We start from the raw sequence: 20,668 nt of genomic DNA on the forward strand, positions 1-20,668 counted from the left end.
GTGGACATAAAGATATAATGCAGAAATAAGTAAAAAAAAAAAATATTTTTTTTTTTAGCATTTTTATGGGGGATAATAACTTGGAAATATCTGAAAACATCGACCAGCATCATCACCTCCCCTTCCCCCAAACTCCCCCTCAGAGCCCCGAGGTGAACACGGGCACAGACGCGCCACCCCAGGTCACCCTCAGGCTTTGAAGTAACACAGACAAACCACCAGATTGCATAGAAATGCTTTATTGTGTTTTTCTGAACAAAGTGATTAAAAATAAGGCATTCGGGGTTACGTGTAAACATAGCGGTCAGTGGTGGGCTCCTCTCCCCAAGCCTCGCGAGCAGGGGTACGGCCGCAAAAGTGGCAAGTTCTGCTTAGACACAGTGATATTTGTCAAGGGGAAACAAAAACTTGAAGGTAGACTAACATTTAACTTCTGTTTATTTGTTAAGAACGTGGCTTCCCCGGAGAAGAGATTGGTTTCCCAGACGAGAGGGTTAGATTCAATATAACGGCGTCAAGTCTGAAAGACCAAGCTACCCATAATGTTCCAGACACAAAATTGCCTTTTGCTACCAGCACTTTAGTAATTAGAGAATTACTGCGTGTCGTCCGAAGATATTTAAATTAAAAGTTCATTAAATATTAGATAACCTCCATATGCAGTCACTGTTGTGGGTTTGTTTTTTTTTTTAATATTGTCACTTCCTTGAAAGAATATCATACACCACATTCATTTTACTTACATTCTGATGTCTGATTTTATGCCATATATTAATATAAAAGGATGCCAGGAGACTCTCCAAAGGAGTAAGCGTCTGCCCTACTTGTCACTGACAATGTCTCTAGCAATAAGTTCTTTCATTATTTCATTGGTACCACCATAGATCGGCTGAACACGGGCATCAACAAAAGCTCTGAGGGAGAAAAAAAAAAAAAAAAAAAAACACAACAACAAAACAAGGAGAGATTAAAAACAACAACTCAGAATGGACATAGAATCAAAGGAGAAAATACCAAGTTTTATCTTTGAAGATCCCTCCGTATTCCCATTTTTTGAAGAGGTTCACACTTTCAAAGAGGTTTCAACCACCAAAAATATACTTGGGATTTGGTGATCTGGTCAGTGTCTCTTCCCTGGCTTTTTGTTTACATTGTAAAGTCTCCACTATCCCCCCTTATTAAACCAGAATAAAATTAAGCTCTAAAACCAGACTCCTACCTTCCCCCCTTCCCCCCCGCCATTTCTGTTCCCTTCTTTCCTCACATCACCTGAGCACTGACTCAACTCTGGACACCGAAGCCCCCACTCACACAACCCCCCTGCACAACAGCACGCCTGCATGAACTGCAAGACCCAGGTGCCTCGTTGTTGTGAAAAAAAAAAAAAACCAAACCAAACCAAACAAAACAAAAAAACAACTCCTGCAGAGCCAAACCGATAGTTATCACGGTAATTTGCTCTAATGCCCTGTCTGATCCTGTCGAGAGGACTGCTAACGGTGGTGCTGTCAGCTCTTTCTTCAAGGTGGGACCCGAGCACTTTGGCAGGCAAAGAAAGTGCCGGCTGGTTTCACGTCAGCTGGCTACAGCCTTCTACCGACACCAGCCCCAGCTCCACTGGGGCCAGCAGCCGAACGTGCAGCCAAACCACTTCACGCTGGAACCGGCCCCAGTACTTGCACAGCTGGTGACAGCACACAGGACGATGACAGTGTGCTTTTTCCATCTTAATTCCACCTCAATTATACAGACAGCAGCCCAGGAGCAACGCGGCACTCTCTGGAAACACACATGTTGCTGAACCACGGGGATAATAAAACCCTGTACGGACAACTACTGTGCGCACAGATAAACAGGGGTTCGAGGACACCCTGAACAGGGCTTTGCCAGCCTTCCTATTTAGTAAGATAGGAAATTACACTCATTAAAGACACACAGGAAAAAGTAATTTTAAAGCAGCGTTTCATACTCTTAATGTATTTGGAGTTTAAAAAAAAAATAAAAAATCTAAGCCTACTCAGTTAAAAAAATTACTTTAACTGCTTATGACAAGTGCACAGCAGTCCTGGTTTCGCTATTTCTACTATCAGATTACCCCCTCTTTAAAAAAAAAAAAAAAAAATTAAGAAAAGCACCAAAACCTCTACTTGTGGTAGTACTTTGCTACTAGTGTAGCAAATGGCATGTATATAAAAGGAAACACATCTTTGCAGATAATTATACAAGGAAATACATAAAAGAACTCCGTAAGTGTCCCTAAATCCATAAAGCAAGCAAAAAATTCGGAATGGCAAATTCTTCTTTCTACATGTAAATCTCTTAGCTTTTTCATTTAAAAAGGTGTAAAAAAGCTGAATGTAGCCAGTCATGCTCTTGATTAGGCAATTTGTTATTTTGTGGTATTACACAAGATTTAGGCTGACCATGTTTTCTTTCCTTCATACGTATGCATTTAATTTCAGATTAAACATTCAAACTAGCTCCCCTCATTTTTATTTTTACATAGCTTCTCTTTTTTTTTTTCAGTTAACATTTTCTTCTAGAAAAGCAACTTCTATTTTGTGAAAAAAACAGATAATAATTGCTTGACAGCTTATGAGTTATTTGGAGAATCAAAACAAAGCCTTCCTGCAGACATCTGTACAGTAAATTGCCTTTCAACAAACATGATGAGAAAAGGAACAGTAAATCAGAACTAACACAAAACAACTGACAAGTAGACGTAAAGGAAGTGCCTCTTTTTACTTTGGTGGAAATCTTTCATCATTGAAGTCTGAAGTGTTACACTTACTTTGCAATTGGATACTCCCACATGTACCCCCATCCTCCATGCAGTTGCACACACTGGGTAGCTATGCTGTTTTGGAGATCAGAAGACCTTAAATGGCCAGAAAAAAAAATTTGTTTTTAGAAGGATGTTATGCTGTGAAACATTACTATAGGTACAGATAAGTTAGCAAGACAAAAATATAACCAAACTTTTTACTCTATATAAACTGATCTTAAATGCTGGGCCATTAAAATACTTTATATTCTGAGGAACTTTTTTCTTCCTTCATGATTGGTAAGAAATAAATACCGTTCAATTTAATCTATTAAAGATTTGTTCTCCTTATGGAAAAAAAGGAAAGCTTTCAAAACAGACAAGCAGCTTTACCATTCTTACAGGTCAAGAGATTTCTTTTGTAAAGCAGGTTGATAGAGACTCTCTTCTTACTGAAATCTTTCAGCCTTGTCAAAAATTAACAGCATCACAGGCTCCCCCACACACACACTCCCACCAGCAACACATCAGGATGCTCTTTGAGTATCACCTGGGGATAATTTATTTTCCTCAACAGATTTTATAGTTTTCAATTCTAAAAAAATACTATAATTCTTAAATAGGATTGCTCACAGCAAAATGTGGATTTAACTGCCAAATAAGATTTTAACTGTACTGGAAGTTCAAGGTAAATTTAAAAGACAGGAAGAAAACCATTTTCTAAACATGTAACTTCAGAGCTGCAACAGAAGTAAAGAAAATGATGATTCAAGTCAATTGCTTCCCATGGAAGAATGCAAGAGTCCTCTCCTCCAAATCGCCTCTTGCCATTTCTCCAAACCATCCCCTCACCCAGTTAAAGCCTTACAGTTTATTGTACCAACTTTAAGTCTGCAGCGGCGAGTTACTGCAACTCTTTCCTAAATATATTGTCAAATTAATTTAGGTATATAACACAACCCATCACCACAAAATAAAACCTACAGACCGTTCATCAGATATTAGGAAAGAGATGCACAAACTATGCTTTAAAATCCTTCAAAGCTCTAACTCAAGTCATTGACTACACAGAAGGTTTGAATCGCAATTAACTGCAGATTAAGTCTCCTGAAACATTAGGGAATAAAGCAATTCTACATTCAAGCATTTTCTAGACCATCTAAGATAGTTTTATGGAAGGGAGTCACCTGGACTCCATTAGGGAAAGGGGAAATCCACAACAAACTGTGGCGCGAAGCAGTTTGGGAGGGTGGGGGAGTTTCAAATGCCTCGCTTTGGGAAAATTGTTGAGGAAGAAAGTCTACATAACTGAGCTGGCACTAGTTGTTTCCTCCCCCTCAAAACTGAATGCCTCTGCGTATGTACCTGGTACTTCTAGGTAATCAGTGCCAGGAATAGCACTCAATCAAAATGCTTTCATTGTAAATAGTCTTTCCGGATTCCCTTAGTATTCTCTGCTCATTTCCTCTATACTTATTTTTAAAAGTCAAGAATCCGTAAACTTGTGCATCTTAAATAAAATTATTTGTTCATGTCTGATGTGCTTTTTTTTTCCCCCCTCCCATTTTTGCAAGCAAAATAAAACTATACAAATTCACATGCCACTATCTTAGATGCTTCTACTCATCCAGTTTTCTCTGGTTAAGCCTAAATTAACAGATAACACCACCAAGTACGGGGAGAAGGAGAAGGAGTTCTGGCCAATAAAGGAAAACACTGTTTAGTCTCAGTTACAGCAATAACTGCAGCCAACTATTTCTTCCCAAAACCAGATAGCTTCAGAAACTGGCTGGGCCAAACAGCTATTGCTAAGTAACATTAACTAAAAAGTATTATATGGGCTTCAAATAAACCTGTGCTTTTAAAAAAAAAAAACAAACCACCAGACACAAAACAACACCACCAACACCCCCTATTAAAAACAAAACAACTCCCACCCCAAAACACCCAACAACAATTTGCTACAGTAAAATGTAAATGTTCGCCTAATACCAATGAAGTACTTGCTGTTACTTGAAGTTAAAGCCAAGTCCTGATCTTGTTATTAATGGAAGCCTGTTTTAAAAGCATGCTGTTATTTTGAAATTGATCTGTTTAACCAACACTGGTTCTCAATGTAACTAAGATTTTTGTTGACTACATGATTAAAGTTAAAGCTCGTGGTCTCTATTAGAAGCTAACAATTTTGTTATTAATCAGACAGTAATTTTATCTTTTTATTACATCTGAACAGTTCAGTGTTTTTATCATTAGACTCCCGTCCAGATCACGCAAGCAACACTGCCAAATTACTTTAACCACATACCAATACTTTGCCATAGAAGCTGTGGAGGAGTCCAGACGTTTATCTGCGTGCAGCTGCAAACAGTTGTCCATAAAAGCTCGGCCCACGCAAATCTGAGTTTTCATTTCTGCCAACTTGTGCTGTACAGTCTTATTTTGGAATTGGATAGAAGAAGGCAGAGGAAAGAAAGAGCAGAAGTATTACAGTTTTTAAGTGATATTTGAAGTAGAAAATGAAGCATTTTCTAAAAGGATTTCTGTTAGAAGCCACTATTTCTGTAGTTTCTGTATAGCAGAACACAGCTTACCTTCCATACAATTATGTCTTTACCAATCTTATTAGAGAAAATTACTGCCCTTTGCTTCAAGACCAACTCAAAACACGACCTTAAAAGAAAAAACCCAAGAGCCTGAAAACAAATTCCTAGAGAGCGCAGTAGGAGGCCTTGGGTGCTCTGCCTCTCTCAGCTCCCTCTTGTGGAGAAAAGTCCTTTCACTTTGTGAAAAGCCACTAATTTCCCCAATTAATAACAACATTTCATCATCTCTTGAATGCTTTTTCTGTGCATTCTGTTCTTCAGAGTTTAATTCATACGCAAAGAGACACAAGCAAAAACAAAGGACACTTTTAGACCATCAGAAAATTTTTCAACACTGAGTTCTGTCACATTGGAAAAGTTTCTAGATAGAAGAGGTGAAATCCATCGCTATGGTTATGTAAAACCAGAGCAGGCAAGCGTTCAACCATCATCTTGTAATTCTGGAAGGGAGGTAATAAAAACACCACCCAGTAACAAAAGCTTTTCTAATTTCGCAGTCCTAAATTGTATATATTGAAAAAAAAATCTTCTTGCTTCCTTTGACAATAAATATAATGGACCAGTCTACTATTACAAAGAAAAGATTTGATTTCAAACACTGGATTGTGCCATGACTAAATGAATTAGGCAAGGCAGAGCTCTAATTAGAAAGGATTTTTGATTATACGCACATTCTAGCCATCAGCAACAAAAAGGAAACTGAAAAGCTATGCAAGAATGGATTATTTTGGCAAAAATAATGTACTTTATGAAGTTTATGAAGTAAATTCCATCTATAATTATGGATTTCTGAATGTTAGCTTTAAAAACAGATGAAGATCATAGCTTCCTGGAAGATAGCTAGCATTCCAGCTTCTAAAGGCTCTAATTCTGCTGCTATTCACAACTAAAGACTTGATTTTGACAAAGAAAATATCAAGACTTAGAAATGGGATTTTTTTTTTTTATTATTATTTCAAAAGTATATTTAAAAAAAAAAAAAAAAAAGGCAGCCAACATCCTCTAACCCATATGAGTCACTTCTATCCTATAAACCAAACATGCAGGAGCTTGGTCTGCTTCAGCCCTAACAACTAATGTGGTTTTCGGAAAAATTGTAACATCGCAATACTGCAGAAAGCAACATCTGTTTTATGATTGCAACTGAAGAGCGTAGGCATAAATGTCTCAAAATACAATTAACCACCGCTGTCAGGAGTGAGGTATGCTCACAGAGAATGATCCAACAGTTTTACATGCAGTCACCTAAATACCCAGCTAGCTGCGAGCTGAGGAATCTCATCACAATATCCATAAAGCTGAACACAAGCAGGCATTCAGGTGGCAAGGTCACTGCCTGGGAACCCCCAGCGTTATGTGCAGAGGAACACAGTACCTGCGCATGCACCAAGCTCTTCTACAGTCTGTAGGATTCCAGGCAGATACAGAAATAGGTGCAGGTGGAACAGACCCTGTGATTGGGACCTCTGACAGTAAAATGCAAGCCTAAGAGCAACAAGGTAATTTTTCTTCATCAGCACCAGCATAGTTTCCGCCTGCGTATTTCACTTCTAAAAGCAGCACTGCTGCAAAGTATCTAACTGAATCGTAAAATAAACATACATTAAGGCTTTTGTCATGTTATTTTATTATTTTTGTTTTTCAAAAATGAACGATGGGCATGGAGGCAAACAGCCACAGTCCAACAGTGAAACCTGTTCAAATAGTCTTTTGAAAACAGCCCAGTGATTGTTATTTGCTCACTATTTCACATACACAGACGCAAGGCAAAGGCACACTGGAATATGTATCCAAGTCTCTCAGTTCAAACTCACCTGCAAGTGTGCAATTGTCTTCCCAAAAGCTTTTCTTTGCTTCACATAATTCCTTGTTTCTTCAAACATGAATTCACAACTGGCAAGAGCCATATCAGCAATTAGCAGTCTTTCCTTTTGAAACACAAATTACAGAATCCAGTTGAATTAGTCCTACATTTCTCCGTATCGGATGCACAATTGGGACACAGATGTTCAGTGCTATTTGTTAAGGGAGGGGGGCAGAAGTCCCACTAAGTATCAAACCAGACACACAGCATTACTGGAATTAATAAGTGGGACAAATGACTTGCTGCCTGAAGCTCACTTTTAAGTCTTTTCCAAGGTAATGTTCTATCACAGTGACTCAAAAAATAGCTACAAATCAACCACACAACTCTTACTGACTGAAACATTCACATAAAATTCTATTTCAATTATTGGTTTTCACTGCTCAATTTAAAAAACTGCATTTAACAATTTCAACAAGACACCTCTAGAAAAAAAACAAAACCTATTAAAAAATCCTGGCTGCTTTTTCCTTCCTCAGAACATGTTGAAAAAGAGAAACTAAAGTACAGAACAACTACTTCTAGCACCATTGAAATAATCTGATGCATCACATTGAACCTATTCATGAGTGCATCTATTTCTTTAAAGCAGTAGAAGATTTTCTTTGATCAGGTTTCGTATTTACTCACAGTATAAAATTAAATAAACATGATCCCAACCAGATGAGGCAAATACAAAGTCATAGTTTTGACAAAGCACTGTCACGTTCCAAAAAAACCACATTGCCTCTTTGTCCTCCCAAATAATTCCAAAACTTCGTAAACTAAGTTGTAAACTATTATTTCCACTAGCGAGGTATTTTGGCAACTAAGCAACTTCTTTATTTTGCTGTATGGACAAAGAAAGAGTTCCTTATATCTTTAATATGTTCCTACTGGTAAAAGAGCTAGAACATCTTGCTTGCTTGTTTCTTTAAAGAGAATGCCAAATGCATTGGAGACCTCCAAGCTATATTTAAGTTTACTACGCAAGTGGTTCCATTCTAGAAGTATACAAGAAAACTGTGGTATATTCTTTTAAATACACTACCCTCGGGTTCTTCAATAGCTGGGTTGTTGACTAAGAGATCTGGCTTTGAGCTGATGGGATATCAACATTTTTACCAACACCCAAAGAACTGCACTTTTAGCACTAGGAAGCAAGTACTTCAGTTAAAAAGCAGCAATTATCAACACAATGTTGCCTACAGACATCCTGATTCTGAGCCCAAGGTGGCTCTACATGACACATAATCTTCAAGACTAAGACAGATCTTGCAATGACAAAAATTGTCTCTGTATTCTTCCTACAGACAGCAAACACTCACGTTCCTCTTACCTGAGGGAGCTCTGCCATCAGATAATAGAAGCCTTTGTTCTCTTTTCCAAGCAAGGCACTGGCTGGCAACCGCACATCTTCGAAAAACAGCTCGGCTGTGTCCTAAGAGGATTTTAAATGCAACACTTTATAGCCGGACATTCTCATCTCTTCATCCCCCTTCTTTTGTCTCATTTTTTTCACGCTATTCTACACATTAAACTGAAATCTTAGAATCATTTTGTTTGGAAGGGTCCACCAGAGGTCATCTAGTTTATCTCCTACTCAAAGCAGCTCCAGCCAATCAAGCAGCTGAAGGCCTCGTCCAGTTATGCTTTCCAAAGCTCCAAAGATGAAGGCTCCACAAACTCTCTGGGCCCCTCTTCCAGTATCTGATTACTTTTATGGTGGATTTTTTTCCTTAACACCTACTTAGAATTTTCCTTAACATAACTGGTGTCCCTTGCCACTCTCCCTTTCACTGTTCTCCTCTAAGAATCTGGCTCCACCATCTCTACAGCCAACCATTAGGTAGCTAAAGACACCCACAAGATCCTGTCCTTCCAGGCTTCTTCAAAGTGAACAAAACCAGCCCCCTCAGCTTCTCCTTGCACATCACAGGCTTCAGACTTCCATAGGCATACTCAGCATACATACTTTCCATGTATATCATTTGTGCTTTAAAGCCTAAGAATTAGAATAGCACCACAGTTCCATTTTATATTTGTTTAGCTAACGCCAAACATTAAGTTGTTTCAGACTTCCTCCAAGCCTATTACGTGTTAGGGGTTGTATGAACTCACTTGAGCTTTCAGGCCAATTTTGTTTAGTTTGCGTCCTTTGATGAAACCTTTTGTTCCATTTTCCACCAGAAAAAGGCTGATTCCATGAGCAGGAGATCGGGCCTCCCGGTTTGTAACTGCAACCACGATCACTACATCACTCATCCAACCATTAGTGATGAATACCTGTAAAAAAAAAAATGCAACTTTGAATAAAGCAACGATCTAGGTGGACAGAAGTTACAAGAGATGATCAAGCAGTGGGAAGAAAATTTGCACTGACATTTTCACAGGTGAACTGAAAAGCAAGGTTGAAGTGTCCAGAAGAATGTTAAGCTTTAAGCTTTCTGAATTAAATGTTTCAGAACAAAGTCTATTAAAGTAGGAATTAGTTTGAGAAGTATTGTGTGGGCCAGAAATGTGAAGTTCAAGAATGCACCAATCTATTTCTTATGTCAGTCCCATCAGTCCCATCATTAAGGAATATGGTATCAAATGAACACAGAGGTTCTTTTTCCTAGAAATTAAATTAGCAAGGTGCTAACGTGCAAAACTATGAATGGCTTCTTGTCACAACTGCTTACTACAATCCTGCAGAATGACTCATGAACCTGCCAAAGTGATCCATCTTAACTCCAGCAAAAGGAGAAAAAAAAAAAAAAAGAAGCAGCTATCTGTCCTGCTTGGCTTCAACTGTGTGCAGCATAATCAACTATCCTTTTGAGCATCTGTATGTGCATATTTGCTTGCACACATTCTCTGTCTGCACAAATTCAGCTAAGGCCAGAAGTCTCTATCAGTACCATGTTATTAGCACAAGTACAAAGGAAAGGCGGGGAGAAAGAAAATTAAGACATTCCATAGCTTTAAAAAAAAAAAAAAAAAAGCCTTGTTGAAGCTACACTTCCATTCAAGCACTATTTCTGCCTTCTTGCTTTTTTTATTATGGCAATGAAAGACGAGGTTAATGCTGCCAGCTTTGCAACAGCTTGGCAACACACATAGAGCACCTGATGCAGTTGGGTTTTATGACCAGCAGGCTCCTGAATAAAGATTCCACAGCTTGCACTGTGGCAACACAAGTTTTCACTTGGGCCACAGAAGATTTCACAGCAGTAGTATATATATTTTGTCGTTCAACCTCAGTACTAAAAAGAATCAGCCCTGGTCCAGTTCATACTATGCAGGACTTTTTTTTTTTTTTCTTCCTCCTCCTTTTTCCTCTTTTCTTCCCAGTTTAAGGGAAAACAGGCCTTTTGATAGGGTTATTTTAAAGCTACGAAAAGAACCTACTGAAGCCCATCCATAAGATATTTCTGTTGCTGGCAATTTAAGTCCTATTAAAAAAAGTAACTGGAGGAAAAAAACCCACAACATAACCCACAAAAAACCAGAAGTGAAAGGAGTGGGGGGAGACAGTGACAGCAATACACATACTTCACTGTCTAAATGCATGCGGTTCCCACAGTCAATGAGTGGTATATGTGTCTGCTCACTTACCTTACTCCCATTAAGAATCCAGTCACTTCCATCTTTTTTTGCATATGTTCGTATTCCCTGCAAGTCACTACAACGAAATGCAAAAGGTCCTTCAAGAAACCATTTCAGAAGCTGCAATTTGTATCTTTAATTCTACTCAGTATAAAATAAGGTAGATTTTATACCATCCAGGCATGGACTCAGTGAAAATGCATATGAGGATAGTAAAACACAGTGGAATAGCTTAGAGCGCAATACAGAAACCACAGGGGTGCTGCGGGAAGGGATGATAAATCTGTGCAGTTCTACAAGAACATAAAGTCCCATTTTAACATATCTGCTTGGGGAAAGTGGTGTAAAACAAGCACTGACACCAACAGATCAGCATCCCCTTACACTAACATGCCTTAGATGACAAACGCCAGACAAAACGACATCCTCTAAGCAGGCTCAGCCCCGATCAGGAGGCTCTGTAAAAAGCCACCGGCAACATCTGCCATTTGTAGAACTATGACACCAACAGGTTTTGCTCTTCAGCAGTCCTTCTCGGTTTTGGAAACTGGCCAGATCAGCTGTGCCTACTCCAAACATGTGCTGTCTGCCCTTCAATAGGGATGGACAAGGAGGGACATTTCTGTTTGAAAGGAGTCAGAGGAAAGAAACCAAGGTATTCAGTTCCATAACAAGAGCTAATAGTAAACTCAAGCCCTCTTTACCAAGATATGTCATTTTCTCCCTACTACTTTTCATATTAAAAGTATGTTCACATGACAAGCAAGTTAGTGAACCATAAACTCACACTATAGAAGCAAATAGAAAGCATATTTGCACACAGTGGGATGATACAGAAATAGATTCTTAGCAAATATCTGGAAGTGACAAAGCTGTAATAAAGTAACCTAGAAGTAACGGGGTTTTTTTGAGGTCCTACCTAATCTAGGATATTGTCTTGGCACTGAAATGACCATATAACCAGAAGGCTCAAAGTTTTTTTCACTGACAAATCAATAGGGAGCACATAATGTTAAGACCATTGTTTTAATATTTAGCTTACCTGCCAGCCCCGGGTTCTGTCATGGCGATAGCTCCAATACACTTGCCTGCCACCATTTTAGGGATAAAGCGTTTAATCTGTTCTTCAGAGCCATAGTTTGCAATATAGGGCATGACTATATCTGAATGAAGGCTGAATCCTGGGCCCGTACAGTTAACATACATCCTTGAGGAGTGGGGAAAAAGAAGTTCATAAAAGCACTACAGAGATCTAAACTTTACACCATTACAAAGTCCCACCGCACACAAGTCTCAGACAATCGGAGCTTGTGGCACTTGTACTGTTATTTACAGAATGTACTTTCACAGCCAAACGGGTATATTACCTATCAGCCTAACAAAAATGCTTCCCCCAGCCACAAAGTCCTAACAGTGGAGCACAATGATATCTGTTACTTAACCATCCAGAATACTTAGAACAGGAGGGATTTACATGTGTCTAAACTATCCTTTCCATGAGAAAGATAACACCATTTTCTGTAAGCAAACATATTCCATAATGAGGACATCTTACAGAAAAAAATCTCTTGATAATATTACTGAAACGCTTCCTGAAGCACCTAGTACTTACTGCTCCTCCCAGACCACGGCTGAAGAGAGAATATCCGCTCCGATGCCTCCATGTTTTTCAGCAATAGCAACACCCAGCAAACCCTGCTGTCCAGCCTTTTCCCAGAGCTCCCTGCTCACCTGGCCATCCTTCTCCCACCTGCAAAATCAACACAAGAAGGGAGTCATGCATTAAAACCCCCACGTGCTCCTGTGTCATGGCTGCTGCTTCACTAGAACACCCGCAGCCAGGTTTCACTGCACAGGGAAGGACTTTCAGTCTCAACAACAGACAACATGCAGGGTACACAGCCAACTATATTTTGCAGCTAAGAAGGTGTGACTAATTAATAGATTGTCTATCTTCAAGTCCACAAATGCCACTGACATTACAATGGCACCAACTGTATAACAAGCATCACGATTAAAGAGGAAGAGATCAGTGACCTGCTACGCCGTTTGGATGCACACAAGTCTATGGGACCGGATGGGTTACACCCAAGAGTGCTGAAAGAGTTGGCAGACATGCTCGCCAAACCGCTTTCCATCATTTACAGGAAGTCATGGCTAACTGGGGAGGTCCCAATGGACTGGAGGGTGGCAAATGTAACACCCATCTACAAGAAAGGCAAAAAGGAGGATCCAGGAAACTATAGACCTGTCAGTCTAACCTCGATACCAGGGAAGGTCATGGAGCAGGTCATCTTGAGTGCCATCAAAACCCACATAATGGGCAACCAGGGGATCAGGCCTAGTCAGCATGGGTTTATAGAAGGCAGGTCCTGCCAGACGAACCTGATCTCCTCCTATGACAAGATAACCAGATTATTGGACGAGGGAAAGGCTGTTGATATTGTATACCTGGACTTTTGAAAAGCATTCAATACTGTCCCCCATACAATTCTCACGGGAAAACTGGCTTCACATGGCCTGGATGAGCTTACGATCCGCTGGGTCAAGCAACGGCTGACTGGAAGGTCCCAAAGAGTGGTGCTCAATGGATTTAAATCCAGCTGGTGGCCAGTCACAAGTGGTGTGCCTCAGGGCTCAGTGTTAGGACCATTTCTGTTTAACGTCTTTATTGATGATCTCGACAAGGACATAGGGTGTATCATCAGCAAGTTTGCAGATGACACCAAGCTAAGCAGGAGTGTTGATTCCCAGGAGGATAGGGAAGCTCTACAGAGAGACCTAGATAGATTGGATCATTGGGCCAAAACCAATGGTATGAGTTTCAACAAGACCAAGTGCCAGGTTCTGCACTTGGGCCACAACAACCCCGTGCATTGCTACAGGCTTGGGGAAGTGTGGCTGGAAAGCTGCCTGGCAGAAAGAGACCTGGGGGTTCTAATTGACAAGTGGCTGAATACAAGCCGGCAGTGTGCCCAGGTGGCCAAGAAAGCCAACGGCATCCTGGCTTGTATTAGAAATAGTGTGACCAGCAGAAGTAGGGACGTGATTGTGCCCCTGTACTCAGCATTGGTGAGGCCACACCTGGAGTATTGTGTCCAGTTTTGGGCACCTCAATACAAGAGAGATACCGAGGCGCTGGAGCGAGTGCAGAGGAGGGCAATGAAGCTGGTGAAGGGCCTGGAAAACAAATCATACGAAGAGTGGTTGAAGGAGCTGGGACTGTTTAGTATGAGGAAGAGGAGGCTGAGGGGAGACCTCATCACTCTCTACAACTACTTGAAAGGACACTGTAGAGAGGTTGGTGCTGGTCTCTTCGCACAGGTAATTAATGACAGAAGAGGGAATGGCTTCAAGCTCCAACAGGGTAGGTTTAGACTGAACATTAGGAAAGAATTTTTCACAGAAAGAGTGGTCGGGCATTGGAATAGGCTGCCCAGGGAGGTGGTTGAGTCACCATCCCTGGATGTGTTTAAGAGCCGTTTAGATGTGATGTTGGGGGATATGGTATAGGGGAGAACTCTGTAGTGTAGGGTAGATGGTTGGACTCGATGATCCCAAGGATCTCTTCCAACCTGGATGATTCTATGATTCTAAGTTTGAACTCCTGCTTCCAACACTTAACCTGACGTCTCCTTAAGACTTCTTATGAAAGGCAGTGCTGCCTATTGGTCTGAGTACCAGACTGGTATTTAGGAGATTTAGCCACAACCATCCGGATAATTACAAGTAGGTCTTTATCCTCCCCACATACAAAATGAGTATAACGCATCTTCTGTGAAAGATTTCAACCCTACCAATGAGATCTGCTTTTTAAGAACCGAGCGTTAACATATATTAGTCATTTTAATATTAAAAAAAATCAGTCCCTGTGCACTTATTACAAGTCAATACTGTATCTTGGTAAATTACTGCTTTAAGGTGGTTTCAAGTTTATAGATAGTTGAGGTTTATCTGCTGACAGTTTGCAAACATTAACATCAAAGGAATCACTTATTCTAGTGCCTCTATGGAGTTTGCCAACTCGATGCAAAGTTGGATGGCCATTAATGGCCCGGATGTGGGTTTTTTGTCCTTTTTTTTTTTTTCCAAATAAACACAATTTTAACATTGTATCATAGGCAGATTATATCAGAGACACTCCTCTGACAGATCTGTGTGCAGCAGAACTATATCATAGCACTATCCACAGTTAATCAAGCATATTATCCTATATATTTAAGCTCATTCCCAGAGCTTTTGCTCCTACACTGGAAGTCTTAAACAAATCCCTCGTGACCATCTTTGCTTTTGTTCCCCCCACTTTCAGGGCCATTCCAGTCTCTACTTCACCCATCACCAAAGCTTCTCCCCACAGTAATCCATAACTGCATTCACTGATGCCACATCTGTCTCTTCATGTCAGCCCAGCCAATTAATATACTATGCCTGAAGCCCCCTTGTGTACTTAAAAGGTGTGAGAACAGAATGGCTCATAGGTCGCTGAAGTGATGCAAGAACACAAGTCCAACTTGTTCCAGTCCCTCCAGGAAATCGTTGGTCAGCAAGCTAGCAAACAGGATCTTCAGTAACCTCGAGTAGAGCCAGTACCTGTTCACAAACCTACACTAGAAGTCATTCTAACAAAAGACGAGGGAAAACATCTAGTTTTGTGGGCAGATTATGATTGTGGAGCAGAAAAGCATACTACTTGGAGGTTATGGTTTGAGGATGAAAAAATAGTTGGCAACAACCCTGATGTAAGCTGTTTCCATTGCCTCCTGCTGCTCATTTCTGCCCCAGAGCCACAACACCCCACCCACTCAATTGTGCCATCTCAACTGTTTGTGGATACATGCTGTGAGCAACATCAGGAACCTCATGTAGCAGCGTGATGGAAGAATAAGCCCTTTGCTACCCCCCAGTGTTTTCACAGGAATGTTTTTCAAGTGAAGTAAAAATTCCTTAAGACGCTACTGCAGCTTAACGCTTTCTGTTCAAAAACATGTTCTGAGTTCATTTATTTTCTTTCCCCAACTATAACACAATTGGATATAGCTAAAACAAGGGCAAAAAACAACCTCCAGCTCTAGTTCAATGGAAGTACAACACTTCTATTCTGTGCAGAACACCACAGGAGCAAGAGAGAGAGAAATTTAAACAGACATTTTGTGCAAGTTTCTTGGTAATACACAAACCAGCTTACCATCACACATGTACTGTATTTACAAAGTCTACTGCAATGTAACCTAGAAACAAACATCAATGCTTTTTTTGGATGACAGAAGTACAATAGCATGGAAACTGTCTCCCAGATCGTACCCCCAAGACATCAGTGTCAAGAGTTAATACCTACAACCAGGGACACTTTCACTGCAACCCTGCAAACTGCGTTTGTCTGCTCAGAGGCCAAAGACGAGGATGCCAGATTGCCTACACTGGAGCTCAAAAATGCAGCGAATTTTGTTAACGCGTGATTTCTTTTCATGTATGATTTTCAAAGCCAGGTTTGTTTTAACTGGCTAAATTTGAAATAGAGAGCTTGAAAATGAAAACAAGTATCCTGTTTATCCTGTCATATTAAGACTAACACCCCAAAAAGAACCTTCAAGTAAAAACGCATATAATTTGGCAAACCAGAATATTTGTGAGCTATCTTACTCTGTGTGAAAAGGCAGCACTTCTTCCTGAAAGAACTTCCTGGCACTCTCCCTGAAGATATCGTGATCTGACGAGAAGATCCTCCGAGTGCCTATATCAACCAAACTTTTAGCAGAAGATGGTTCTGGGCGCTTTGTGCCATGCTGTTCAGTTTGCACAGGACTGAAAAAAGACATGTGAAAGCATCTGTTAGAACACAGGCACCCCCATTCACACACCCCTTTTAAAAGGGAGGAAAAATATTAAACATGTTGTTAAACATAATTCACATCCCAAGCCTAGCACACTGTTAGGTTCAAAGGACACCCACAATAAATACAAAGACCTGATGTACACTGTACTTCACTGGGCTGTGAAAGGACTGGTTTGTCCCTAATGCTTCAAATAAATTAAAAACAGTAATAATACACACATAGGTAAGAGGATAAAGTTCTGTTCAGTAGAGATGTTAAACACCATCACTGCCTTTTCTCCCCGCCACACAACCTCCAAAATGCAATTCAGCTCAATTTGAACCTGGGGGGGGTTGTGTGTGTGTAACTTTTTCAACAAGTAAACTTTTTTTTTGGGTGGGTTTTGTTCATTCTGTACTTGCCCCCAGAAGTCCCAAAATTGCAAATCCATGACACTGAAAATTCATGCACTCAAAATAAAAGCGAGTTCAACATGGATTTGCACGCCCCAAGGGCTGTATTATAGTCTGCATTATCACATATATCTGCACAGTTCTGACCTTGAAAATAATACTTCCTGTGCCTTCTAACTCTCAGTATTTTTGCTATACAGGAAGGCTAATCCTCCCAAAACTCTGATAAAAAGACACATAAAAAATAAAAACTGCAACAGTGGTAAGTGTCAGTAGTCAAAACCACACAAGTAAAAAATAATAAGGAAGGGCTTAAAGCTTTGGTTTGGGTTTAGAACGTCAAGGGCGACATACTACTTTAGGGCTGAAGTGAAAACTCACTTTTTGTATTTGTGGATTGGGTTCTTTGACTTGCTTTAATTTTACTGCCACAAAGTATCAGAATTATAAACACAGAGCTGAGCTATATTAAATGGAAAAGGCATTTGCTGTTCCTTTCTCAAACGGTTTTGTTCATCTCTCCTCAGTTACTATGTGTAGTCCCACAGAGCTGAGCCTACACTTATTTACTCCATGACCGAGAGGAAGGTCTTTATTTACTGCCTCACAAAGTTACTCACGCTCTCCCTACTGCAAAGGATTAAACGCCCCTGAAACACAGACGCTATTTCTAGCGGTATTTGGAAGAAATGGGCTACTGCAACTTGCTCCTTCAGTATTTCGTACCCTCAAACACAGCCCCCTCGCGACAGGCACACAGTGACTCTCCCAAAAGCTCCACCTTACTTTTAAAGCTGTTTACGATGATATTGAACTTTACTCAGGACCACCCTTTTGTCTAATTGCGGCTCACACCCCGCATGACACACAGGGACAGGACGCGCTGCTCCTTCACGCCAACCACAGCCCTAAGAGCCACGACTCCAAGGTCGAGGGAGGCGTGACCACGATCCTGCGCTCCTGCTCCCCGAAAACCCCCTTCCCCGGGCCCAAGCGTCCTGCTGCCAGGGGCCCCGGGGTGACCAGGCAAGGACGCGCCCGGCCCCATCACCTGCTGCCACCACGGGACGTGGCGTCCCCGGAACGACGGCAGCAAGTGGGGCAAAGGTCGACCCTGTCATGGGAGGATGCGCGGGTGCTCCCGGACCTGCCGGGCACTGGGGGCTGGGCGGCCTCCCGGACCCCGGCCGGGCCCGGGCCGCGGCCCAGAGGGGCTCCTGCGATGAGGGCACGGGTGCACACGTATAGACACGCGCCGATACATACAAAACCGCTTGTGCCCGTAAGCTTTCCGACACACACATACGGAGCACGCATCCATACCCCTGAAACGTATACACAGGTACGTACACCCACCGCATATATACAGTCGTGTATTTGTGCGTACATATGGTACGTGCAACCCCATGAACACGTAACACACCCAGCCCCACGCAGACAAGCAAACCCATAAGCACCCCCTTTTAACGCGCCCAGGAGCAAGGGGCGTCCGCCCGCCCTCACGGTCCCTCTCTGGGACCCCAGACACAGACGCCCGGGCAACCCCCGCCCCGCCGATGCCTACCAGCGCCAGCCCTGCGCCCTGCTAACCTGGCCTGGGCAGAGAAGGAGCGGGGGCCGGCGGCCCTCAACAAGCCTCGCAGGCGGAGCAGCCGCGCCGCCATCTTGCGCCGCGGCGGGACAGAGCAGGCGGGGCGGCAGCGGCGTTCAAAGCCGCGGCGGGGGCGGGGGCGGTACGGTCATCGCCCCGTCACGGCGCCGCGCCGTGCCGTAAGGCCTGTGGGCTGGCCGTGTTATTATTATTATTTTTGTTGTGATTGTCTTCTTTCCGGGTCGTTTAGTGGCCAGCTTCTCAGGTGTGGCGGCGTTGAGCCTCTCCTCGCCCCGTGTGGGGAGTGGATGGGGTTGGGCTGGCCAAAGCCTCCCTCCTCGCAACGCGCACCACTGCAAGTCGTCTTTGCTCCCGCCTTCCTACGGTTACAAATCCCTTCTGATACATCTGGGCTTATAACGGGATTATGATGAAACACCCGTGTTACTGTTGTTTCTCTAATGTACTTTTGAAATCGGGTTGCAGAGAGGAGCGGGAGCACAGGCGACTCAGACGCACCCAGGGAGGCTGAGGCCGCCACCGGGTCTGAGGGGTCGCGCCCTCGGGGGTTGGTGGTGCGATGGCGCTGGGCGTGGGCCGCTCCCGGGTCGGCCGTGGCTCCGTCTTCCACCCTCAGGGACGGGGCTGTCACCCCTCCCCGGGTCGGCAGGCCGGCTTTTGGGGGCCTAACGCCCCCCGACCTGGCGAGGGACCCAGAGGGCCGCCCCAGGCGGTGCGGGGGGAGAAGGCATCCCTGGGCCCGGCAGCGCCCCTCGGGGGCCATTTTGGCGGCAACGAGAGGAAAGTACGACCCCACGGCCTCCTGATGTCGGTGGGTTTTAATTTCCAGAAGAACTCTTTTTTTTTTTTTTTTTTTTTTTTGGAGGGCTGCTTCCCTAAAGAAGGTGTTTTATGATTATTATGGAAAGCAGGGGCTTTCCAAAGGATGGAGCGAGTGTTACTTGTAGGAAAAGAAAACTGCTGACAGTGGGGGAAACGAAGATGTAACTGTGTGCTCGTAGCCTTCCCTTCCTTCTGCTCATGTGGTCACTGTCGCCGCATGCGGCACAGCCCTGATGGATAATACTTTCCCGACTGAACCATTTGGGAGGGTCTGAGCTGTAAATGGGCATCTTCCACTGAGAAAGGCACTCCTGTCTGCTTCCATTACCAACAAAACCCCGAGATATAAAATGACCAGAAAATGGCTGTTACCATGTGATGAGGATTGGGTTAAAGCAACGTGCAATCCACGTCAATGGGACACTCCAGAGGGCTGTGCCACCATCCAGTGTGACCTGGGCAGAGAAGAACCTAATGAGGTTCAACAAGGGCAAGTGTAGGGTCCTGCATCTGGGGAGGAAGAATGCCAGGCATCAATATAGGTTAGGGGTGGACCTGCTGGAAAGCACTTCTCAGGAGAGAAGGTCTCTGGGGGTCCTGGTAGATAGTAAACTATCCATGAGCCATCAATGTGCCCATCAATGGCCCATGAGCCGTCAATGGCCCAAGAGGGCCAATGGAATCCTGGGCTGCGTAGGGAAGAGTGTGGCCAGTAGATCAAGGGAGGTCATTCTCCCCCTCTGCTTTGCACTAGTGAGGCCACAACTGGAATACTGCATCCAGTTCTGGACTCCCCAGTTCAAGAGAGACAGGGAACTACTGGAGAGAGTCCAGCGTAGGGTGACTAAGATGATTAAGGGATTGGAGCATCTCCCCAATGAGGAAAGGCTGAGAGAGCTGGGACTATTTAGCCTGGAGAAGGCTGAGGGTAGACCTTATTAATGCTTATAAGTACCTAAAGGATGGGTTGAAGGAGGACGGAGCCGGACTCTTTTCAGTGGTTCCCAGTGACAGGACGAGGGGCAACGGGCACAAGCTGGAACATGGGAAGTTCCATTCAAATATGAGGAGAAACTTCTTTCTGGTGAGGGTGCCAGAGCCCTGCAACAGGCTGCCCAGGGAGGTTGTGGAGTCCCCTTCTCTGAAGATCTTCACCCACCTGGATGCAGTCCTGAGTACTGTGCTCTGGGCAACCCTGCTTTAGCAG

General features: G+C 42.8%; 1 protein-coding gene across 1 annotated transcript; it reads right to left on the bottom strand.

The window, feature by feature from the left end:
- Window positions 1–221: 221 nt before the first annotated feature.
- ACADL (acyl-CoA dehydrogenase long chain) lies at window positions 222–18,917 on the bottom strand. Its single transcript, XM_074144765.1, has 11 exons — window positions 18,618–18,917; window positions 16,442–16,603; window positions 12,414–12,551; window positions 11,844–12,008; window positions 10,811–10,877; window positions 9,332–9,496; window positions 8,550–8,651; window positions 7,182–7,295; window positions 5,070–5,197; window positions 2,792–2,878; window positions 222–914 (listed from the first exon to the last, which is right to left on the bottom strand). The coding sequence occupies exons 1-11, from the start codon at window positions 18,689–18,691 to the stop codon at window positions 821–823; spliced, it is 1,296 nt and encodes a 431-aa protein (XP_074000866.1). The 5' UTR covers window positions 18,692–18,917; the 3' UTR covers window positions 222–820.
- Window positions 18,918–20,668: the final 1,751 nt, after the last annotated feature.

Source organism: Numenius arquata, chromosome 3 (assembly GCF_964106895.1).
Source record: "Numenius arquata chromosome 3, bNumArq3.hap1.1, whole genome shotgun sequence".
NCBI classification, from domain to species: domain Eukaryota; kingdom Metazoa; phylum Chordata; class Aves; order Charadriiformes; family Scolopacidae; genus Numenius; species Numenius arquata.